Source organism: Megalops cyprinoides, chromosome 6, assembly GCF_013368585.1.
Source record: "Megalops cyprinoides isolate fMegCyp1 chromosome 6, fMegCyp1.pri, whole genome shotgun sequence".
In the NCBI taxonomy this organism is placed as follows: Eukaryota; Metazoa; Chordata; class Actinopteri; order Elopiformes; family Megalopidae; genus Megalops; species Megalops cyprinoides.
The window spans coordinates 15,566,144-15,592,191 of NC_050588.1; the positions used below are offsets into that span (position 1 = coordinate 15,566,144).

General features: G+C 44.7%; 1 protein-coding gene across 2 annotated transcripts; it reads right to left on the bottom strand.

Annotated features, from left to right (window-relative positions):
- Positions 1–26,048, bottom strand: LOC118779845 (rho-related GTP-binding protein RhoA-D-like). 2 transcript variants are annotated; one of them, XM_036532136.1, is made up of 5 exons: positions 25,979–26,048; positions 7,970–8,127; positions 4,371–4,491; positions 2,904–3,034; positions 1–1,158 (listed from the first exon to the last, which is right to left on the bottom strand). In XM_036532136.1, the coding sequence occupies exons 2-5, from the start codon at positions 8,123–8,125 to the stop codon at positions 985–987; spliced, it is 582 nt and encodes a 193-aa protein (XP_036388029.1). In that variant the 5' UTR covers positions 8,126–8,127; positions 25,979–26,048; the 3' UTR covers positions 1–984. The 2 variants fall into 2 exon arrangements, with proteins under 2 accessions (XP_036388029.1, XP_036388030.1); XM_036532137.1 differs by having other exon boundaries at positions 25,974–26,043.

The window sequence follows — 26,048 nt, forward strand, 5'->3', positions numbered from 1 at the left end:
ACCCCCCACCCAAAAAAAAAGACGAGCATTGGGCACCCCTGGATAAAGCCGTTTAAATGTGTGGAGCAGCCCCTTCTTTCTCAGTCTACCTTCTGATGCGCTCAGGTATTTCAGGTCAGGATTCTCCATTTGCTCATCTATGAATACGCTGGGAAAGACATAAATGACATTGTGGATGGGTACTGCCATCAGAGTGGCAGAGCAGGCTGGGTGGGGTTTAAGGACCGCTTTCCTCACAGCAGGTACTCCTCCCCAGACAAACAGAGGCCCTGCGATTGCTCAGCTCGGCTGTGGGGGTCGGGGGGACGTGGCTGCTCTGGGCCCCCCCCGGGCAACAGCCCATTTTCTCTCCTCATTACCAGCCCAGGCTGCTGGCAGGGGGAGTCAGTCATCACCACAGGAAATGGGCTGAATCAGCGTGGCCTCACAGCTGACCGCCCCTCTTCATGCTGACCCAAAGGAGCCTTTTAAGGGGAACAGTGGGACCAGGATCGTCGCACAAAACCATAACGGTGACAGAGGCAACTCTTAGCAATTAATTTTCACCCTCGCACCCTAGTTTTGTCATAGATGAGTTTTAGGAGGGTCATCCTGCCCTCTGTCCATGTGTAGACATGATACCAGATAAAGCAGCCAATCTATGATACCACGGTAGTGGAAGGGGAGACCAAGATAAGTGTACTCATACACATACATACATTTATTATCTTTTCATAATTGTACAAATAGGAAGATATGCTGGTGAAAAACAACATAAAAAAGACCCATAGTGCCAAAAAAGGGAAGAGAAAAAAAGGCCGGTTAAAATGTCAGTTTTGAACCTGTGTTGCAGCCCAGTCTTTCCTTGATCAATGTGTGTTGGTGATTTTTTCCGATTCCCCGCTTATATGCGTGAAATGTAAGATACAGTACAAAGATGGCGTTTGGTGAGTGCAACTCCTCCTTTTGCTTTCGGTTGTCACCCGACGTCGACCCACACCCCTCTCACAACAGCAGGCACCCACTTCTCTTCTTGCGCTTGCGGACCTGCAGTGCCGCCCTGGTGGCCATCTCAAACACCTCCCGCACACCATCCTTGGTCTTCGCGGAGCACTCCAGGTAGCCGAACGCGCTGATGCGGTTGGCCATGTCCCGGCCCTCCTCTGGCTTCACTGGGTCCTGGGAGAGGACACACATACAGGCCGAGTCCCATTACTCCACTGTCCAAACTACAACTTATTGCTAAGCAGGAGGAAGGGCTAGTGGCTAACATATGTTTCCCATGGTCTTTTTTAGTGTGTAGTGAGGCTAATAGAAAGTCTGACTCTTTTGTTGCCTCACTATTAAGCCTCACTTGTGACTTTCCAATGCCCCTGAGCCAAGACAGGACAACAGGGCAAAAGGCAGTATTATTGGACAATGCAATAACATGTTTTCTGCACTTTTGAACTGAATTGGGAACCAAGGTCGCCATTTCTTCTTAGATGGTGGCAAGTTCATTGACTAGTTAGCTGGCTATCTGTCTCATTCATTTTTCAGTCTGCAGGCCTGCTTAGTGGAGCCTTACTAGGTGTGGAACTGCATTTCTGTACACTTTAGATCCTGCTCACTTGGATGTTAACCTGTGGTGGAAAATTATTCTCTTTCCTTGTGGCCACACCTCCAGAGCTGAGGGGTGAGGTCACACCCACTGCCATACTAACTGTACTGAACAGTGCAGTCAAGACTGAAATGTGAACACTACTGTCGGGTGATCTTCATGCCATTCAAATCAAAATAATGGGTGTACAGAGCCACTGACTACAGTGGGCCTTAAACCCTTTTCTTTTAAACCTGCCATGTTGAATACAGCCCCCTCCCCCCAAAGCTGGATACAGCTGACTGTGTCATTACTCACAGTAATGAGAAAGAGGCCATAAAGCACAGTACTGGGAGACATCTATCACTGTGTAGCTAACTCAGGTGGAGGTGTCAATTCAACATGATGCCCAGGAGCACGTCAGCTTGTGAGTTTGGGCGCTCTGGTAAACACTTCACTCTGCATTTTGAGCGCATAAAACTGATGTTTTTTCACATTCAACTGATACATGTCACTAGCCAGACATTCCATTTACTACCAAGGACAAGTAGTGGGTGCATTGGTATGCGCCTCTCATTCTCCTGTTTGTTTGCATTTCTCATTTCCTCTTTACTCAACAGTATGTCACAGAGGGGTTTCTGAGTGGCTTAGCTGGCACTTATCAGGAGTGCTGGCTGAGCCCTACCACCCAGGTTTAAAACCAGCCAATAACGACCACTAGCTCAGAGGGGCGGAACAAACTAGCTTTGTTCCGCTAAGGACAGGGTGGGTAGGTTGGCTGGGGTCTCCTCATCTCATCATTCCCAGGCACCCTTCAAGTCATCAAGTGCCTGCAAGTTTCCTGGATCCCATCTGTGGAGAAGCCCATCTTCCAGTTGCCACTCACACTTCACTGCAGTGCACTGTGGGACTAGTAGAGCGTATTGGAGGACTGCATTCGCCCTGCATCAGCGTTTCTGCATGACTGCAGAGGTTGTCTTGGTGATGTGAGCCTAATGTATGATGGGGATTCCAAGCAGGGTTGCATAAAGGGGAAAGACATTTAAAAAACAAGAAAAAAAGGATGCCACAAAAGGCCTATTCCAGGAGGTGTATTTTCATAATGCAGCTTTGCTGGAAACAATATGAACTAGAGTAGAACTCCCATAAACTACAATAATTATAATATTAACATGATCGAGTGCTATGGATAGTCTTAAGATCCTACACTCAGGCACTAATCCAAGATCAGTATTCACCTTTAACACAATAAAATTAGGCCTTAGGACTACATGTGGGGCAGCTGATCCAGGAACAGCTACTGAGGACAGGTAGATGTGAGAGACAGTGGAGTACAGTGTTGTACCTGCTTCATCTTGGCAAGCTCCCTGCGTGTGTGTTCATCATTCCGCAGGTCCTTCTTGTTTCCCACTAGAATGATTGGGACGTTGGGGCAGAAGTGCTTCACCTCAGGGGTCCACTTCTCCGGAATGTTCTCTACACATTAATAACATGTTCCACATTAACTGTGATGACAATAAGCAACTGTAGGAAGGCTTATACATGCAATATGTTTTTAGAATGGTATGCAGTGTGGTATTATGCATGGTTTTGGCTTTAGTGTAGTGCTGCTCTGTGACGCCACTCCATGAAGTAAACACAAGAGCCGGATTAATCTCTGCTCAAGGGTTCTGGGTCTTTTCTGCACTGAGCTTGTCAGAAGCTGTGACTTGTGGTTTGTTGTCTTAGCAATGGTCAATTAAAGAGATTACATTTGACCCACAGGTACTTACTGAAGACAGGAACCTTGCTCAAAGCATGTCTACCAGGGAGGTAGATCCTGCCGTTTCCTGGTTACAAGTTAAGATCCTTCACCACAACTTCCCCCAGTTTTTTACATTAACATCCCTCACTAAAACTCCACCGCTACCATTAGACACATTTTCTGTGCTGCCAAAATGAGTGCAAACATTGCTCTGAAATAGACTTCAGTAAAAAAATATTATGAGAGCTGTGAATGGATGCTTTTTCTCATTAACTTGATTACCATGCAGTTTCACAATTATAATGTGATTCACCTACTTATCGGCAAATTCCAGGGACTTGACGTGACACTCATTACAGAAAATGTAGAGAAAATTTAAACACTTCACTAAGAGAGTTGCCCCGTTATGAGAATAATGGTGATGTGTCACAGTCTGCCACCTACACACCCTCAAATGAGCTAGCAGCTGTCTGATATCATGAGAGCTCATGATATCATAGCTTTTCTTCAGGAACATACAACTTATTCTATGATTATTGCAGAACCTGAATTTAAGTCCCCCATTTTAAAATGGTGACTGTCACCGAAGCACAGGAGGGATTCCTATTGGTTTATCCAAGGGAAGCGGAGTAAACTCTCGAGACTTAAATCTCCACAAAGAACTCACCTGGAATGTGTTTGTACAAGGAGTAAACTGCAGGTGATATACACAGTAGCCGGGGATTAAGAAATTATATTGAGTCTTGAAGCCTAACAATTTCTCTCCCCAAATGTATGTTTTGGAGGAGTGTGCTAGTTTAGATGATCACAGTCTAAACCGTGGCACATGAGGTAGGCAGACCCTTCAACAGTAAATCTATTTGGCACAAGGAACTTTAAAAGCCTGCTACATTACTGCTGCTGTCAGATGTTTGCATCAGCCATTGTTAACCCACTTAGTACTGAACATGAATTCTACGTGACAGACAGACATGCTTATTAAACAATTGTAAACATGCTTTAATCATGGTGTGGTACATCAGCAAGGCGCTGGTAAGATGTTTTTGTGCGCCGTGGTGCCGGTCCTACCTAAACTGTCAGGGCTGTCGATGGAAAAGCACATGAGGATGACATCTGTGTCGGGGTAGGACAGCGGTCGCAGCCGGTCGTAGTCCTCCTGGCCCGCTGTGTCCCAAAGCGCCAGCTCCACCTGTGACGCCATGGAACGGGGGGGAGGGGTTAGTCTGCCTCTGACATGAAAGAGAAACTGATATGTGCACAGTCCACCAATCAAACAGCACACTCCCTTCCTTTAGAAAGCCTGTATTTCCAGTTCAGCACGAGCAAACAGTAGCACACCGCACACCCACACAAGCCAGGTATACGAGTGGTGCTCCAGACAAGCGAATGCTACACCCTCACACCAAACCGGCACTGCGCCGGAACGCTGCCTCTCATCATGTTCAATAAAGGGAAATTGGAGGGCAAGAGAGCGTGCGACTGTCATCTTCATCTCCACTATCAGTCCAGCGCCAGTGTCAATGTTATCCAGCCGTCGAGACTGCGGCTGGGGGAGAGACACTGGAAATGAAGAAAAACAATCTTGGGGGGGGGCTGATACTGATGGAGTTGATCCAGCCTAAATTCTTTTTTAGTTTTATTAGTAATTCTGTGTGGACTGTTCCAGCACAAAGCACAGAACTCAGACACACAGGCTGGACCCAGGCAGTGACAACCACTGTAGTCTACTGTACACAGCGGCAGTCAGCAGCAGGTGGCTCCCCTCAGCAGTGTGAGCAGGGCACTGCAATAAGGGCCCATAGAGCACCTGCACACATTCCGAGAGGAAGTAGTCATGTCTTTAACGCAGGGCTAATTGGCAACACGTGAGCGTGCTCTGTGCTGACGGGTGTTCATCCCGGCCGCAGACGCCACTGGCCACTGGTCAGCCGAGGTCGTACGGTAATCGAGCTGAATAAGCAGATACCTGTAAGATTGCTCTGGGAATAAAAGCGTGAAGTCCCAGTCCCAAGGCAAATAAACAGTGGGTTTGGGTGCTCAAGCATTCGAAGTGAAACGGGACAAGAAAAGAAACATAAGACGAGGCAGATCTAGCATGCGGCTCTCGTCCTAAGGGACCACACCGCTTTCTGCTTTTACTGGTAGGCATCTCTCAAGAGACTCGGGAACAAGGACAGGACTTAAGACTCATCCAATAAAACATCTAAGTCAATTGACTGATCAGGAGATTAGACAGAGTAAAAGCACAGGCCTTCTGGCCTTGCGGAGCCAAGTTCCACAGATGTAGCATCCGCTTCTAAACAGCAAGGTTTGCCAAAGGTGCGCTGCGCCCACTGCTAGCTCAGTGGCCACGCAGCTGAAGCCATACACACTGGCCGCACCTCTAACGGAAGTAGCCATCGTTCACCAATCCCAAAATAGAAGCCTGCAGAACGGCTTTGCGGCACAAAGGGAGGCGACAAATTCCTTACACGAGCAAAGCACACAAGCCTGTCCCTCTGGGTGGACTGCCTCGGCGTTTGGGAGGAAAAAGCCAGGAGAAAAAAAAAAAAACAGCGGCTAAATTTAGAAGCAGCTTTGCCCACAGAGGGAGACACAGGGAGAGGAGAGAGTGGCCCTGAGGGGCGGAGGATTTCAGTTTGGGCACTGTTTTGCACCATTTTGCTTTGCCTCCCGATCTTATCTGTTGCTCCTCAGCCAGGGAAACTCTGGGAGCCCGTAGCCTGGGATATGGAGACTGGATGCTAGCACAGAGACCCAGCACCCATCCTGACCATCCCCAGGGTGCTGCACTGGATTTTCTTTTGGGCAGCCAATGCACTCTCCTCCCAGGACAGGAAATAAGCCCTTCTTTATGAGACCAAGTCCACAAGGGAGCATGGGGGGTGGGGGATTCCCATGGTCCTGGTCCTTGCAGGAAGCCACTGAACACGGCCATTTCCTGTTTCAAGAGGCACTAATCCTACAGGCTGCGAGTAAACACACTTCAATGAAACCCCCCTCACACAATCTCTCCATCATGCTGGGTGGGAGGAGACTTTGTGTTAAGTCTCTCAACACTAAAATTCAGAGGCCTTCTTACAACAGACATGTGACCAGTCTTTCAATGGATTTCCACAGAATCCAAGGATAATACTGGTGATATAATACAGGGCTTACACTATAGTTAGTAAACAAACACATCTATATAGTAGCTGTTGGGCTATAAATACATTTCTGTCAGATACACTAAAATACAAACAAAAACTGATGCTGACGACAGAGCAAGACTCCCATTTTGTCTCTGTTAGCCCAAAGTAAAGACAACTTCCACTAGTGTGCAGCAACTTTACTAAAGCATAAAACCTTACAATCAAGTAGAACAACAGCAGCCATACATCAACGATGACCACCAGAAGTACAACATGTCCCGCACACATACAAAACACTCGGGGAGAGGACCCCAGGATAGCAATGTGCAGTGCCTGCTAAAAATATACAGTTAACAGTTTCCCCATCTCGTCATTTTAGTCACCGCTTCCTTCGATTAACGAAGGCAGGGCTGTTTACACTTAGAAGCGGGCTGCTTGCCTTTGTAATAGGTGGGCCTTTGTTTGCTGTGCTGAGATTGGATGCCTGCACTTGTTTGCTTACGCTCGGAGCGTGGGCTGCCACGGTCTGGTTTTTCCACATATTCTTCGTATCTTTTCATCCTGTGCTCGGACTCACAGAACAGGACTGGGGCTTTTAAGCATGCCAGGAATGCTGCCGTTTAACTGAAACAACATCGGTGAGGTTTTGCCCCGCCGTGGTTTCACTGATTAACGTGGTGTTTGTACAGTGCTCTGCATGAAGCATTACATGGACTCTGTGGCTTTGTGGTTAGCGTGCAGCTCCTGAGGCTGACTCAGTGAGGCTGTGGGGTTCAAGCTCCGGCAGAGAGACACGAATAGTCACCTCTCTGACTGAAAACGCCCCCAGGGAAACGGCCCTTTAGCAAACTGGCACCCTGACCGGCCAGGTTACATCACTGAAACTGGGATTAGCTCCAACACTGTGCTGCCATTGTACAGAGCTTTCAGACCATTACATAAAGGGCATTTCATAAAATAAATAGCTTAAGTTACAGAAATGCTGACAGTTCTCGAAAAAATTTCCACGACTAACAAAAAGCAATTATTTGGGAAGAATTCTCACCCCAAAGTGGGCACCTAGAAGTCAAACACCTGCATTGTGACACCAAAACAATGATCAAAGGACTGCTGACCTGATGCCCTCAATGTATTCATTTTTTACATACCTCACTTTGTGTAGTGACATGAGAGTTGCTTAGTCATGTCAGAGTTCCTGAGTCATGCTTCCAGACATTACCCAAGATCACTTCACTGACTATTTTTAGGGAATCCTCGAGAATTTGGTTGAGTTTCCCTCAATTAGTGGCACTTGGCTGGATAATGTCCATTTTGAGGCTGCTTATTTAGACAGCTTCAGCAATGCACAAATAACAGAATCTATACCTGTGTAAATATTTTCAATTTAATTAATTGCTACTCATAGTACATGCTAGCAAATCACTGGGAAACCGTGTAAAATGTTCATCCAGGTGTGACATGGTACCTCAGTTGGGATTTAAGATAAAGTTTCTTTGGGGATGTCGGGTGGACGAGTGTCGTCTACTGCGCCCCCACCTGTTTACCGTCCACCTCGATGTCGGCGATGTAGTTCTCGAACACCGTGGGCACGTAGACCTCGGGGAACTGGTCTTTGCTGAAGACGATGAGCAGGCAGGTCTTCCCGCACGCTCCATCCCCCACGATCACCAGCTTCTTCCGGATGGCTGCCATCACTGGGTGGGACACACAGAGGGACCAGGACCCACGTAAGTGACGGACACACACGCTATCTGGGCACTTGGAAGTCTTGGAGAAAATCTTTCTGGTGCCAGAAGACAGAGAAAGACCACAATCCAAAGGCTGAGGCACAAGTATAGACGATATGGCATTGGCTTTAACCATGAAATACTACTTCATTAAAATATATACAAATATATACATATTTCATAAAAATACATTTCTAAGTTTTAAAGGCCATGAAAAATCTAACAAGCACAGTAGGTTGGGGGGTTTGTAAAGGGGGGTAATCTTAGGCTCTTTTTCATACCCCACCCTCTTCCTCTCCTACTTTCGCTTCTGGAAACACGGAAAAGCCAGAGTTGGAGACGATAATGGCGGTAGCTCTACACGCTCACGACATAAATGGCCCGGCAATGCATTTACAAAAAATACTTGAGGGCTGCAGTTTCTCCAGCCTCCCATGTGCCTGTAACAGTGTCTCCACGCAGGCCACTCACTCCCACTGCTGTGCTGTCTCAGCCAGGCCACCCCGGGACAGATGCTGACAATGGCCCTTTCTGTGAGTTCAGCGAACTCGCTCCTTGCCAGACTTGGCTCCGAGTCTCTCATTGTTTGAAAGGCTTAAGACTCGCAGTGAGGCCGGACACACGCGGAACGCCGAGCCGCTGCCAGGAGGAGTGGTGCTGAGAGCGGGGCGCAGAGTAAATAAGGATCTGGTTGCAATGCGTCTTGGCCGCCCTGCTGCCTCTGCACGGACCCGCCTGCCCCCCCTCACAGCGGCGCGGCCCTCCCAGCGTTCCTCCGATACCCTGCCTCCCCTGCCGAGGGGGAGACGGGCAGCAACAATGCGTCTATTCTGGACTCTCCCCTGCCATCGCTTGCTACGGATCTGAACACCCAAGCCGCACTCTGCAGACAAGCTCAAACACAGTAATACAAGTGCCAGGCTCTTTAAGGATTCACTATAGTTACTGTATGTGTGCATACAGGGGCTCTGCTGGTTACAGTACTGTACAGACCTCTGAGAGGGGTATGGGCTCAAATTCAGGGTGAATACACTGTTCTTTTACCCTTGTCCACGACACTTCAAATCCAGCTGATGTACAGTGCAGCATAGTGGTAAGGAGCAGGACCGAAAGGTTGCTGGTTCGATTCCTTCCTAGGGCACTGCTGTTGTACCCTTGGGCAAAGTGCTTAACCCACAGTTGCCTCAGTATATATTCAGCTGTATAAATGGATAAAATGTAAGAACTGTAACCTATGTAAGTTGCTCTGGATAAGAGCGTCTTCTAAATGGCAATAATATAATGTAAAATGTTCATTTTCAGTCACCATGGATAAGGCTATTTGCCCAGCAGACGCTGAAAGAACACTGCGATAGTGATGACTGGTGCTGACTGTAAGGGCGTGTTGACTCCACTGCTGTGTGTCAACTGGCTAACAGTTTCACAGCTACTGTCGTGGGGACATAGAGGACCAGGGGAAGTGGAGCAAGGCCACCACACTGATAAAAATACTCCACAAACTGGGTCAAGTTCACATCCCTCTGGTACAAGGACCTTTAGAAGCATGTACAGAAAAAAAGTACTGCTTCTTTAGACTGAGTGGTGATGTGCCAGCTAGGGTCTATATATAAACTGCTCACACTTCAGCAGCTCAAGGAATAGTTTGAAGCAATAGACTGGTGGTAGTTACACTGAGGAAGGTCATCTCTGAGAGGGACACGGTGTACCTTTCAGATTTAAAGCAGATGCTAGATCCCGCACTGCTAAAAAGTGCCCTATAGCTTAAAAAAAAAAAACCAAAGACCATTTCTTACTCTCAGGATCACTTTCTTTTAGGACATATTTTCACCCTGGTGCCATATCTCTTCCTCACCTCTTTCTGCACAACCATGATGAAAACCCATTTACATTTGGGTCACCTATACATTGCCCTCAGAGCAACCTCCATTCCACACATACCACAATCTGCTGCAGTGTAAGCTAAAGCAAAGGATTCAGACAGCCTTCTGAATTTCAAGGCAAGTACCTTTTCTTTGGGGGGGGGGGCCGGGGTGCTGTAATCACACCTGATGGAAAAATAATCACACTTATTGGACTGCCTTAAGGACAAAATTGGGCAGTTACACCCCTCTTTCTCGAGAGCAGGGACATGTTCCCCGGAATAAGAGGCAGGATCCCATTTCTATTCATCATGCTGTCACGTGTGAAGGCCTTCATTCCACTCAAAGCGAGTGTTTCTTCAGTAAATGCTCAGACCGCCTTCCTTTTAGAACCTAATCAGATCCGAATCTCACCCTTAATGACTTGACCAAAATGGAAATGAGCGCTCGCAATTCCAATTATTGACAGAATGAGATGAAAATATGTCAGGCTGTGGAGCGATGAAACTGCTGTTCTTACTGCACCATCTGTCTTCTCCTCTGAAGCCCTTCTTTGCGGAGCTCCTTCTCTCTGATCAGGTTGATGAAATGACAGTTTAAAACGGGAAGTCTCGTGAGATCGCGGCTCGCGCCATGCCCACTCACCGTGACTGACGCATAGACAGTATAAAGATGTTGATTATTTTGTTCAGAGACATTTCCAGGCGGGCCCACACTCAAGGGCACACTTCTCTGTGCTGGGCTAGACAGATCAATGGGACGTGGGGAAGGGATCAATGGGCACGTTCAGTGCAGGAAAAAGTTTACTTAAAACAACACTTGACACTTCATACAAACACCTTATTCTTGAAATAGGATGGCGGTGTGTAGCGATGGGGGGGGGTGTTAATAACCAGAGAGTTACAGGTTCAAATCCCAACTGGAGTTGCCACTGCTGTTGCGCTGTTTGACAAGGTAACATTGTTTCAGCAGAATATCCAACTGTATGAATACATGCCATTAACGTACAGAGTAATCTCTATATCAAAGCTAAAGGTACATGCTAAGAAACTATTGGTAAAAATCTAGTAACTGCATGCACAGGGCTGTGTGTGCGGCATTTCCATTTTGCTGGAGTCTGGTGGGTGACCAAAAAAAGTTCATGACCACCTGGCACTTTGTGCTTACAAGCCAAAAGGTGGTCCTGCGGTTTCTTCAACTTGATTAACTCAGCATTTCCCACTTCACCGCCTGAAATGGCTTCCATAGATTTTCATAAAAAAGCAAACAAACAAGAAACTGAGCTGACAGAAACACTGTCAGAAGGGCCCGGGGCTGAGGGTGAGCTTGAGCCCATTCTCACCAGCGTATTTTGATGTTCAGAAGATACGACTCAGTGGTACATAACTTCTCTTCTTGAGGGTGGTGGGGTCTGTGAGGGATGAAGTGGAACAAAAACCATCTCATCTGATTAAAGTAATCAAGCAGAGACAGTGGACAGGAAGTGACTTCACCAGGTTTATCCAGTGGAAATCAGTACCTTTTAGGACTTTTAGGACTGAGATTGGATTTTCCCACCCCTGCTGTAACCCTCAGAATCAGAAGTCCATCTGCTGATAGAAGGGAGAGAATAAAACCCAGGGAAAGTATCTTGTTGGACATAAGTATTTTCAAAGCAGCAATATGATGGCCATGACTCTGTGCACTTGGTGCCTCCAACTAAATACCTTCTCCACGGTTATTTTTCAGATACTGTTTCCAGAATATGTCAAGTCAGTTTCAAGCTCCAGTCAGATACATGTTCAAAGATTAGTGAGAGGGAAACTCATTTCTCCAGAGAACACCCTTTGGTGACTTTTAAAGCTACATTGACCCAGATGCCACCACAAAGGAGATATGGCTATGTGTCACTGAGCCCTGGAATGACAGGGCTCAGTGACACATAGCCATATCTCAGCATGTGACACAGCTTCTGTAGGACCACTGAGAATAAGTCAACACAGGGCAATTTTATTTTATTTATTTTTGTTTGTTCTTCTAAGAGGGGGAAATGTTTTCTAGTTTTCACAAGCTGGGGAATGCTCAAATTTTGTAGTGACTGTCCTTCCTGTTCAGCAAAGGGTTTGTTTCCTGATTACATATAAACCTATGGTAATGTTTCTTTGTAGCAGACTACTGATATCAAAATTCATATCCTCCAAGTCAAATTTTTCAACCTACTCAAGAAAATTCAACTTCATTCCACATGCCAAGTTTTATACCTGGTATTGAATAGACAACCAATGTAATTACAGATGCAACAGTTCAATGGTAAAACATAGCACATGGGTGGGGAAAAGACAAATTCAATTCAGGTGAAAGTTGCACATTAAATCAGTTGTGTCTTTCCACATAAAAATGGGGACAGACACCACCACAAAGCCATCAATTGGCTTAAACAACGATTTATTTCACAGAGGATAGGGGAATTCAAAATGTCAGGCACAATTCCCACTGCAAGAGAAGGTTGCTTGGCAGGGATTTGAAGATTGAGAGGCTGAAGGTATTGGGGTGCCCAACAACAGACTGACAGAAATGATGCTGTCAAGATAAAGAATTGTTCTCTTCATAAGAGTTCACGGTGGCTGACTTCACAGCTTGGGTATATCTGGTGCCTCTGCAAAGAAAGGGGGGCTCGCTCTATTCCTTAGTTAAGGGCCCCTACAAGATAAAACCAAGGGAAAGGACTGGTTTGACTATTATTATAAACCAGTCTGGTAAGGGTCAACGACTTGGTATTAGGGTTACAACGAATAATCGACACAGTCGACTAAAATCGATGACCAAATTAGTTGTCAACGAATTTAATTGTTGATTAGTTGGTGACGTCATCGTGTGTGTTTTTCGTGCTGACTCGGAATGTTCAGACATGTACCCTAAGCTACTTTGCTTTACTGGAGGGAGCAATAGAGATGGCAACACTGTCACGACCAAAGACCTCAAAAGTGTGGCAGCATTTCACGCTTAACCTTTTTGCACGCAACTTATTTTTTATGCTATGTAGCGCGCATGTTACGTTACATGGTTCATTATGTTTTCATTAGCGTTATTAAGCTTCTCATAGTTTTCAGTTAGCATTAGTTATACTTTCTTCAAAGGAAGCCTTGTATTCCCCAGCAAGCAACTGCCCTTCCTGAATCAGTCCTAGTAACCATTCATTAAAAGACGTATTTTTGAATGAAGTTCTCATTTTCATTGTCTTTATTGTTAGTTAGCATATGCCTAAAACAACTTCAAGCTAAATTTAAAAGCCGATAGATAAATAAGAGCCATTGAGTAATTGTGTGATTCATAATCCGAATTGTCAATTATTTATTTTAATTAACAGACAGATTGTTCGACTATCAAAACAGTTGTTAACTGCAGCCCTTCTTGGTATACACTTGGTTTAGCTAAATAAACTCTTCTTTTTCAAACACTTATTGACTCAAGGAAACTTGAAATTAAGCGCAAAACCCACTGAAACATACATACTGAATCATTTTGAAATGAAACTCTTGGTGCCTGTTAAGCGAGGAAAACAGGGTGCAAGTAAATGTATCTGTGAGTGTTGACAGAAGAATGTAAGAAGGCTGTCACGGAGGGACTGGGAGAACACTGTGCCTCTGAGCGTCACTCTCTGAACCCAAACAATGACCTTCCTGTGCTGGGGAGAGCTGCCTGTCCGCTTGCTCAGTCCTCAATGGAGCAGCAGCAGAGTGCTAATCCACCCAAACCTACCAGTGCAGATACCTTCACAGGATTACACAGAGGGCACTCACAGCATGGAACTGACTGGCTCGGAGAAACCAATTTTGCATGGGGTGTGAAGAGGTATGACCTTCAGATGAATTCACGAGAGATGTAAATTTCACCACCACTTCAAAAAGAATTCACAATGACTACTTTCAGAATTCACATAAATCTCAGATTTTCCAATGATTGCTAAACATGATTTAGCTTGGCAAGCATCACGTCAACACTGATGTGTGGGATGGTGCATTTTCCAACAGGCTAACGTTTGCCAAGCCCAGCAATGCAGGCTGGCTCAGTATTGTTTTGCAAGTTCACTTAACTCCTAATTAGTTGGTAGTTTCAGCTTCCCATTCTCATCTGGCATTGTAAAAACCATGAACAAGGGCGGTACGATTGCACACTTGTGTGCTTGGCACTGAAGCTGGTTCATGTGTGGATGGTGGTGTCCTTGTCTGTTCATGTTGTTGTTGGATGCACTTAACGCTCGACTTTGTGAGTCGCTCTGGATAAGATCATCTGCTGGATATGAAAAAACGTAAATCTAATGTTAAATGTACTCACATGAAGTGACTCCTGCATGTCAAAAATGTAAATGTAAATGTACTGCAGAGTGAACCCACAATAGTAACTTGCAGTTACTGAGCATTCTTGAAGCAAGAGTGAAGAGTAACGTGTCATCCGCTATATAATTCTACTCTATTAACCACCTATCATTACTAGTGATGTCCCCGCACAGTATTGTGGTGGAGACGGCAGCTCTGTAGCGTCACCTGTTGTTCAGCAAAGCACAGTCAGACACAAGGCTGTCTGCGATGCCCACCCTCCCGCTCCTGAGTCCTGTCCCTGTCTGGAGGACTCTCCCCACAGGCACTTGACGGAGTGGTTTGGCATACGATGCAATAAAGCTGACCTGAAAATGACTGAATTCGTCCCCTGGTGGGGGAGGTGATTGCTTTCGGCGCCACTGTATTCTCTGGCCAGAGAACTGTAAATGGGTGCCCCACTTCAAAAAGATGGGCTTGGACTCATAATGAAACACTGGTCTGTTAATATCTGATGACTGCTGGGCGGCTCATTCTGTTTTTCCGTTACTGGGGAACAGAAACGTCACGCCCGTGAGCTCTTCCTAAACGTGTCCCCAGAGAGGATGACTCCTCTGTGTGGTCTACTGGCTCAAGTATGCACACTTAATGAACGCTCCGCAATCCCAGGGAACGCTGCGGACTTCCCACAATTCCCCTGGGCTACTGGCAGCCGTCCTGAGCTGGATTTGGCCAGCGCTGCGTGCGAGAAAATACAATAGTTCAAACTGCACCCTAATGAAAAACAGAGGTCCCTTTCCTCATACAAGTTTTTGAGATATGCTTTTCATCTTCTGATAAAAACATGTGACATGAAATCAAAAATAGAATCCATCTGGCCCAGAGCTGCTTGTCCTGCTGTATTTGGGGCTATAACCCACAGAGATCATCAGTCCCAATGAGAGGGCTTAGAATTCACATCTTTATTAGTGTACTGCAGAGCAATGTGGCTTACTCATCGTGGAGCCAGACTTGTAACCCAAAGGTTGCTGATTCAAAGCAGGCCACTGCCTTAGTACCCTTTAGCAATGTACTGCACTTAACCCGAATGGCTTCAGTGGACCATCCAGTTACATAAAGAACCATATGTAGCATGAAAGTCTATGCTGTCATGGATTAAGGGCATCTCTGAGGACAATAAAGAACAATAAATAACGCTGATTTGCCAAATATGGTAGCTGCTGCATCTCCATCAGACAAATTCTATAGACGGATGCCAACAGTTGACATGGCCACTGTGCATGCTGTGAGTATGTTTTGTTCAATGCCCTTAACGGGGCTACTGTACATAACAGCCTTTGTATATCCACTGAGGGGTGAAAACCAGAGGTCCCAAGGCAGCACTGCAGTATGGTGAAGCTCACTTCCATACCAATGGACAATTTTTATAGATAAAAAAAAAGGCATTCCATTGTAGTAGTACATGGCATACAGAACCTATTTCTATTCATCACAGCTTTGCAATGAGTCTACTCAGCAGACAGCACCAGAAGCAAGATGTTTCACCCCACAGAGGCAAAAGAAACAGGAAAATACCGTGAGGCGGAGCTCAATGAATGATAAGCTTGTGCCCTCTGTCTGAACAGCAGCAGAACGTCTTCCTGAAAGCACTGCGCACCACTGTGCCATAGTGACAGGAATCACGCCAGAGGCTGAGATGCTGTCAGCTGGAGTCACATGACTGAGACCTGGCTGTCCTCACCGCCTTCCTGTGCCAACTTCAGCGAAATCTACTACTATGTGTTCGTTTACCATGTTGTTCAGAAAAAGAGTTCTTCCTTCTTTCCTTCTCAAAGCATTCGCTTCACTTCCATGCAATCTGTGGATTATGAAACAATTTAATCTTTTGCCGCTCTTTAGATATGATGACCCTGACCTTTGAATCGGAGAAACTAAGGTAACGTGCATGCGAATTCACCACGAGGATCCGGGCTGAGCTGAACAAACTCAGATAAAAATAAAAGCATCCAGTGGAGATATAATCACATGCACGGAAAAATGATGGAAATAAAGCTGGTTCCGAGAGATAAGAATTACAGGCGTTTGTGCACTCCTAAATTCATCTTAAATATAAAAACAAGTACAAGGAGATACAATATCATAAATAAACTAATTAACTAAACCTTTGCAATAAATGAGAGATGAACTTCGATTCATCACAGTATTCGTATAAGAGCTGTCAGACGGTGGATGTGGATACAGATTGCTCAGCTTTGAGCCTCATTTATGCCTGTTGTGGCTGGTGAACACATTTCGAAAGCTCATCCGTTTTCAATCTATGCATGAAGCAAACAAGGGCCAAGAAGACATGGTTTTGTTCATTAAATCATGAGGGAGAAATTCATCAACAACTGGACAAGTCTCTTTGTTGCCCGTTATACTTCTCAGCCATTGAAACGAGCAATGCTTTCACAAACATCTTGTATGTCAGTGTTGTATATGGATTGCTGCATGGATTCCTGGATTCCTAAAAACAACAGCCTCCAATCCCCACTTATTGACTGCAATCATCCTAAAAGGTCATCAATTACTCTGCAAAATTAATGGATTTTGATGCGATTTTGTGATTATGAGCGTATATGAGGAGGGGTCATTAAGGCACAAAGTGCTTCCCAGAATCAATCAAGAGAGTGGAATTGTGAAAACGGATACATTTATAACATGATAATAGCAGGGTCAAAATGAACCGTGACATAGCTTTCAGAGCATAGGTACAGAAGCCATTGTTTTGACACGTTCTGTGTCTGTCACTTCAGAGCGCCTTACCTCCAGGACAGGACAGGACAGTTCGGTGGGGGAATGGGGGCTTAGCTAAAAGGAATGGCCCCCACCCCTTTCCTGGGGAAGGGGAGAATGGAGGGTGCTCTGTTTGTGACCAAATGCACTGGTACCGTGACCATCCTCTCCTACTCTAAGTTTCCTGTGAGCTGGGCCAGGGGGAATTACGCAATTTGTGCTGGAAGGCAGGGGGGTTTCCTTTTTGGATCCCCTGTTCCCTTTCCCCACTGAAAAAAAAAAATACTGTACATGAGTCATTGAAAGACTTTTCCAGCAGAATAAAGGCAGGATGAACAGGAGTCATTCGGAGTCACAACTCAGTGACTAAGAGAATTTGCTTGGTTAAAAAAAAACAATACATAATGGGACTCAACCTCTCCCAAACACAGAAAAACTGAAGCTGGATATGTGTCCGTGCAAGTGGGCACGTGAGCATTTCACCCTTGTTGTCATCCTGATTTAAGACAAAAATGGACAGTGTGCTTCCTGATTGTGTTTCTGGTCGCTCTGGAAGGGGAAGGAAAAAAACAAGCACCCTGACCTGCGAGCATCTACACATCCAGCTGTGACGGCTATTCTAATTCATACCTCACTGCGTGACTGGAACACTAACACAAAGGAACGAAGGTGGCTCACCCTCACTTTGAGCAGAGCCGTGTGGGAATTGGTGTGTGAGTGAGACTGGTCCCTCTCAGTCCACAGTGACCTGACCCTTCCAACACATGGCCACTTAAGTCTGCTCTACGAAAAGCACGAGACCCTTCTCAGCCCGGCACATGATTTTCAGGGCTCCCTGTGAAAGCCAGGACACGGAAGGGAAAAAGCGCAGGGGAATATATTGTAGCTGTCGGGGCATATCTGTGAAATGGGACAAAGTTCACCCAGGCCCTGGCAGCAGCATTTATGTGCCGGTAAGGGTGGGGCCGGGGGTGATTCACCGTACAACATGAAACAGTGTCATGATTGTGCTCGAGGGTGCGTGCGTGACTCTCACTAAAGTTTGTCCCTCTTGTTCTGTTAGGGAATATCCTTCAAAGAGGACTTACAGGATTTCCTGCAAACAAATATTAGTTCAAAAATATTATGATGATTAATGACACAGACATGTGTGTACACATTTGCATCCAAGAAAGAGCTTGGACTTGTTTTGCAAGATACCTGTAACATTAGAATCTGGCTGGAAGTTTTGGGTGGATACAGATTTTAGAAACATGATTTTGACATATATGGCTACAAAAACACACGTGGTCTTTAACACTGTGACTAGAAACAATTTCATTGTTTTTCAAATTTGCAATATTCATAAGCAAAGCATACACATAGACTCTATATGTCAGCAACAACTGTTCTTGTCTGGACTAACATACCACCCTTTCGCACTGTACTCCTACCATACTGTCCTGTAAAGTATTAATATACTGCTATGCCCTTAGATACTTACAAGTCCTTGGCAAGTGCCATTAAAACAGAACCCTGTCAGTAAACCAAAGCTGTCCTGGCAAATTTGAGCCGGCTTGCACCCTCATTTACTTAATGGGGTTTATGTAACTGTTGTAAAATCGTCTTACAGAATGTTAATTACAATGGCCTAATGACCTGGAAAATACAAGTGATTTTACATACAAGTTTATGGTCTTTTAGTGCAAACAAACCATTTCTGTGGCAATACATTACCCCAGTCTCACAGATGAGGAAGAAGATAAAGGGCTTGAAATCCTTAAGCAGATTCCATTTAAAGCTCAAAATTTACACAGAACTTCATGACAAGCATTAGCATTAGCACTGGTAAATCTCTTTTTCCCCAGTTACAGCAGTTCAGTACTTTTCTAAATGTCTGAGTTACCACTAAAATGGGTTTACAACAAAGACAGTTTGAGGACATGCTTGTCTAAAAAAAAAATAAATAAATAAAAAAATCATAAGATTACATTACTGTGACAGATGGTAGCTAGAGCTTTATAGTGTAGTATTTATAATCTCTTCTTGAGGCCCTTTGAATGCTAATAATTAAAAGTCACGAGACTTAATCTAATTATTCGTAAGAGTGGCAAGAAACCTCAGCTGGAGACACAAGGTCAAAGTGCACTGATTGTATAGTAACAGACTGAGGTTTTCCACAGAACAAGCGCAGAGAAAGCTGCCGAACAGAACAAGACAAGCCCAGAGTGGTTACTCGGCTGGGAGAGCTTTGCTGTGTGCACACCATTTTAGATCCACCCTCATTAGCATATCTTGGGGGTTCCCCAGGCAGCTGTACAGCATGAGACCATTAAGTTCCATGTAGCTCCTAATCTCTGCATAACCATGGTACTTTACACGGAAGTAATGAATCAAATGAGCAGCCTTGTGCAGGGGCTGAGGCAGTGTGGGTTCTCAGAGTGCCCTAACAGTTAAGACATGGCTATGACTCCAAAGGAAAGCAGCCTTCAGTTCCACAGGCTAAACTGCTCTGGGGGCAGCTTCATCAATACACTTCAGGAAGAACGAGATAGGAATGGGGGTGGGCAGAGTACTCCAACTTTCACTGAACTTACCCAATCAAAGCATGCTGTGGGTTTTGTTGAATATCATGACTGTAGTACTGTTGCGGCAGCCACCCTTCAATGACAAGCAGTAACTAAAGTAAAAAAAAGTTTCTGGACCAAAAAAAAAGAATTAACCTCATCCTTGATGAGAAATCCATGTCAAATGATAATGGTGAGGTTGACTTCTGATCTCCAGAGAACTACCCCGTGTGCCCTTTAACACGGGCAGCAGGGTGAAAGAGGTGAAGAGCAGAGTGTTGTGGCAGTTGCCTGGGCTGTGCTGATCCCAACAGGAAGGCCATGGCGACCGTTCACAGCGCGCTGCAGATTGAGATCTCCCTGTCTGTAAACCGGCACCTGATGACTCACGGTGACCTTCGCTCCACTGTGGCTGCTCGACAGGCCCAATCAAAAGGGTCTGGATGTTTTTTTTAATCTTCATGTCCATCAATGATGGTGCACCGTGTGGAAGTGAATCACATCAATGTTTCTCTGGAGGAAACCGAAAACCCACATTCACAATAGTAAACTAACGAACTTCTGACTGATTTATTACAGTGTTTTCAAAAATCATACTGAGAGACTATAGTTAAAGCATTTCTCTCTATAATGCTTAAATTTATATTACAACAAACAGAAGCACAACGGGCAACTTCCAGGTCACATGAAACGCTTTGAGCTACCAATATAGCTATATCCACTGAGTTGCCAGTGAGGGGGGCAGTGAGTCAAAACGAGAACAGGACCACAGATGTTCCAGCACTGACTCTGACGGTGCACACAGCTCCTGCCTTCCTCCTTTGGCCTTACAAGTCCATCAGAGGACCACTGGCCTACATGCTTGACCTCCGTTCTGTTCCTCGATGCGCGGTTTCCGTTTCACACAAACAGCAGGTTGCCATCACAATCCAAGTAAACACTTTAAACCGACTTAATTAAATGAGTAGTCATGCGGTTCGCGAATAGCCTGCATTTGCAAATGCAGCGCTGTGTGATGATATAAATACCAGCAGACCCCTAAATGTTACAGCACACCAGCTCTGCCACCGGTGCTCATTAGGAGCTCTCGGAGCTCGCGCCTCGGCCTCGCAGGGCGGCGGAGGTGCGCTTCCCAACTCCGCTGGCACCCGACCTACTTCCATCAAGCAGACGGGTGAGGGACATGGCCTAATTAAGAGCTCAGCGCCCGTCCATGTTTGCTCCAGTATTCCGCAAGCACATCTTGATCGCAATCCCATTTCACAGCGAAGTCAGGGGGAATGAGTCAACGCTCCAGATCTCCTGCCAATCCAAAGCCGCAAATTATAGACAACCGATATAACATACAGTGGGTGTTAATTCCTGTTTTGGAAACACCGTGACCTTGAGAGTTGAGTCAGACTCCTCCTGAATTCACTTGCGAAAAAAAAGACGGAGTCTACCGATGGTCGTCGTGCAAGCCGTAGCGGCGCTTCTGCAGATGGTGACACTTCGAAAGAATTATCGATTTAGTCACTTTTGACAGAGCTGCTAAAATGGGAAATAAACACAGCTGTGGCCTGGCAATGTGTTTTGGTTAATTATAGAAACGTCTTTATGCAACCAAAAAGGCACTTCACAGACCAAAAAATAACAGAAGGGAAATGTATGTTCTTCTGTGATACCTGGCTGTTAAAGTGACATATCATGGCATTTACAGAAAAATACTGTAAAATTTTGTGCAAAATGATAACTTTCAACAATGTTTTCACAGCATAAACCTGGTAAAACCCAACTGCTTGATCTGTATTAATGAGTTTGGACAACAATCACCTTTGAAGACATTTGATCACATTCATTTTCCCCTGCCAAATGAACTGATGACTCAGGCCTGGAGGAAAACGTGCTTTCTTCAGAGGTCAGCCACAGCTACTGTGAGGACTTTCTCGGAAGAACTGGGAAAATAAGTGAGGAATTTGGAAATATAAGGATTGCGAGGATTTATATTTCTGAGGACCTGGGAAATATCAGTCCCATCGCCATAAAAACACTCTCATTCACCATCACTGGCTCACATACAGACACACAAACTAAGGATGTTTCCTCAGATTATTGTCGGAAGCAGGGGGTTGTCCTGGGATGGACAGCAATATCTCAGCAATATCTCAATATCTTCTTTAATTTCCACTTCATCTGATCAGGCCCAGTGCCCTGGTGGTCAATTTGACCATGTGTTGACAGTAGTCAGTGCCTGATGAGTGCCTCTCCATCAGACTGCACAATCATACACATGCATGCACCTGGAAAATCTGATCAATACAAAAGAACAGCTACTGACTTGACTGAGACTTTAAGTAAAATTAAATCTTTTAGGAATTAAGGGTGCTTTTCTGTGACAATTTTGTCAACGCTGGACAAAACAAACGTAAATGTAGCACAGCAAAATGATATGCAGTGGCGAACATTTGCATCAGTATTAGCCAGCACACCTAGCTAAAGTCAACTTAGCTTACTTGCTAGCTTGCTTATGATTCCTGATAATGTTGTGTGTTTAGCTATCTGTTATGGTTTACAGCAAAGAGTATGTTTGAAAGTTATGTGGATGGGTCTGGAAGCTAATGTAGAGATAGCATAGAGCTCTTTCATGTAAGGTAAAACTGTGTAGCTAGGCAGGCAGAAAGCCGAAATGATGTTATATAACTTGCGACTACATAATGTGAGATCTAGCTTGCGAGCTAACTAGTAACCGTACTGCACAATCACAAACAATGTTTTGGCTAAGTTATTTTCTCACACTAAAACAACCACTTCTCTCTAGCCAACTAGTAAATGCGTTTCGAGCTGGTCCATAAGAAAACTAATCAATTGAAGCTGGGAACAGTCCCATCATTTTTGATTTTTCTACCGACAGTGTAGGGACAACAAACAGACCAAAGAAGGAGAGCAGCTCGGCTAGTGAGAAAGAGAAGAGAGTGCAAAGATGTGTTAATCTAACAAAGGAAAGAAAGGAAACAAAAGTATAATCAGCCAGCTAATTCATCAGATATAAGATAGTATTAATAAATGGCAGATCTCTCTGTGACAACTGAAGCCCAGTTACCCAAATGCAAGACACAGAACTCCAGTTCCTAAATCTCTAATCCACAGACCTATCACCTTTAGCTCAGAAGCTAGGGAGGACATAGGCTCGGTTCACGGGGTTGAAATGTGAGTAATTGCACTTTCCTGTAATTTTGCTTCTTCCTGGTGTGGTTTCCTGCAGTGTGGGTTGCTTACAGCTCCCTCATCTTGTTGTGCAAAGTGGGTTGAAAAATAGTCCAATCTAAACCCTGTACTGGTTCAGATAGGAAACTGTAGATATAGTCACTTCTGAGTTTCAGTGACAGTAGAGTACCTTCCCTGCACAAATGTCTTCCTCCCCCATAAAAACTGTTGTTTTTAAAGTATTCTAAATATGCATGGTCAGATTACCTAAGGAATTAAAATGTCTACTGACATCATTAGCTTAACAACCAACTCGTAGAAATAAAACTCCACCTGAATTAACATATCACTTCATTCATGTACCGTAACATCCATAGATTAATAACGATCTTCCAAATTTTAGTCAGGAGAGGACTACAGTACCCATGGACGATTCTATCAATTCCTCCAGTTTTCTACAAACATTTTGCTTTCCAAAAGTAGACATGAACAGCATTCATGTGGCTGCACCCCATAAGGTGTCACCATTTTTTAAACTTTTTGCCCAAGTTCCCCACTATGCCCCAGAGACCGTTTTCTAAAGTGCATTCTCCACTAACATCACTGTGTTTTGAGAAAATGCCAGCCAAAGACTGTGCTGTCATCTTAACCGACTGGAGGGGAGTGAAGAAAGAGGATATCCTTTTTTTGTATTCCAAAAGACAAAAAACTAAAAATCATAAGTGACAGCTTACATGGACCCCTATAAAATATATCTGCCTCTAATTCTCTGCATGAGGTGTACAATCTTCCTAGCTACACTATTCATTCTGATATTACTTGCTTTAGATATAGGCGCTTGCACTGTATGGCACATGGCACATGGATGGCCACAGCAAAGTTTGCAACATTGAATATCATGATCCCCAACTAGTGAACTAAACCAAACAGCATTTTTTAACTGCTAAACTGGCCAGCTCACTGATTAGTTTCCTTATATCAGTGTCAAGATCCTACTCCATCTTAAATTACCCTGTTAAATTGGTCCAAAGGAAGGCTGTAGCATAATAGGACTTTATCCAGTAGTGCAACAGCAAGTGATGCTTAATTTGCTAACTATTTAATGCTATGGTTTGACTCCTCTATTTATTTTCTAGTATCCCAACATCTGCATGTGAGATGTTTATAGGTTATGTTGAGTTATTAGTATTTTGGTTTAGTAATGTTTATGTGAACCATAAGGTAAATCATATGTGTAACAGATTGCTGCTATTCTTAAATTAGCATTGTTTTCTGTTAAACTACTACTGCACATATTTCTGCTTTGTCGTTATACATTTTATCCATTCCTCATTTTACATGAAGGCCTGTTTGGCATGTGTCTCCTTTGTGAGCACTTCCCTGAACTCTACCTTCTGCCAGAGGTGTCTGGTTAGTCATGTGACTCAGCCTATCAACCGCGTATTTTAGGCTTGGGTAAAACACCGTGTACAAAGTTCAATCTCTTGTGAAATAACCAGAATCTAGACAATAAAGAGCTTACAATTTCTGCAACTTTTTTTTCGGTGGAACAGAAATTCTTACGAAAACTGAAAGTTACTGGAACTAGCTTTACACTTCACGGCAGTGTTTGTATGGAAACAGTACACACCATGAGTTCATTTATACACGTTTCACAACCAGCTATTACATTAAGCCGCAATTAAGATATGTTACTGAGAACATGGAGTACCGTCACATTAGTCAACTTCATAAAACCTAATTATACGGCAAAACGTGTGGTAGCAGTCGCAAGCTAACGCGGTATGAGGGTGTGGTTATCCAGCGCCACAATTCCCAAAGGCCCCTTGTGCATTTGCTTTTTTAGGACAGCACCCCTAGATGCGCCACACAGCAAAACTTCCCACGCCCGCCGAAGATGCGGAAAGGTCTGTTAAGTAAGCCGTGAGTTTCGTCGAGCGATTCACTGTTTGAGAGTGACAAATGAAAGGACAGAAACTCATTTCTCTTCCAGTCAGACAGGTTTTCTCCAAGTAACACATAACTTACTCTACACTGCGAACATTAATCAGGAGCGTATGTTGCACATTTTTACCGCTGTCGTTAATTACTAATGATTAGCAGGCTTGGTAGGCAGCTGGCAAGCTGGTGGGGTTACATTAGCAACAACAAATAAGACAAGGTAACAACAGCTAATGTTAGCTATTTTAAGAACAGAAATTAAGGATTTTTTTTCTAGCCAACGTTAATGACATCACGCCCAAGCTCAAGCGACACATTCCAGTTCCAAAGTCTGCGGTTATCTGTAGTCTAGCTAGCCCGTTTATAACGTTGGCAAGCGAGCTAATATGAGACAAGATGCAGTTCACTCAACGTTTAAGGTCAGCTAGCCAAGGTATTTAAGCCGGTAGACTCAATGGTAAGCAACTCTATTCATTTAGCCATCTGAGCAGCTACGGGCGTTGAGAATCTATACTATGCCAGCTCTTATACTACACCTAACGACGAGCACAACAACCTACGTAACCTTGCTGAATTTAATCTACCTAGTTATCATACTTAACGTAAACGCTTAGCTAGGTAAACGCCCGAACTTTCAAACCCTACATAGCTATCTTACCCGCTAACTTTCATGCATGTAACACAACTAGACTAGCGAGGGAATTCTATCATCGAAGAAAAAAGTATTTTTCAAAACGCAAGAGTATTTCTGTGTTCGTAAACCCAACATCAGATACGTTTTCCATTATGTTTTACAGTGTAGCGTTAGCTAAACTAGCTAACTTTGCCATCCCCGAAGGGTTGTTGCAGCTGACCACCAAGAAAACAGGTGTTTGGAATACAGGGAGGGAACTAGCTCGCTAGCCACCCAGCCACACAAAATAGCTACAACTTTATGAAACGTACATTTTAGGGTTGCAAGTTAGCAATTCACAATCTTCGATTAGCTCTGTGTAAGAAAACATATATCGTTAGTTAGTAAATCGAAAGACCGTGGCGTCTCAAGTTGTTGACTGCCAAACTAGCTGGCTGGCTGGCTAATTGCTCGTTCATGAGCCACCACCTACTTTCCTCCAAGCAAAGACCCCATACCTGTGCGAATACGCACAAAGATCGGGTATCCCGTATTCACAACGAGACAGCAAAACATGTCAACTTTAGCGAGAGGAACATACCTTACCTCTGACCGCTGTTGTGCTTTTAACCCGACTCTCCCTGCCTTGGCTGGTGTCACCCCTTGCTGCAGTGTG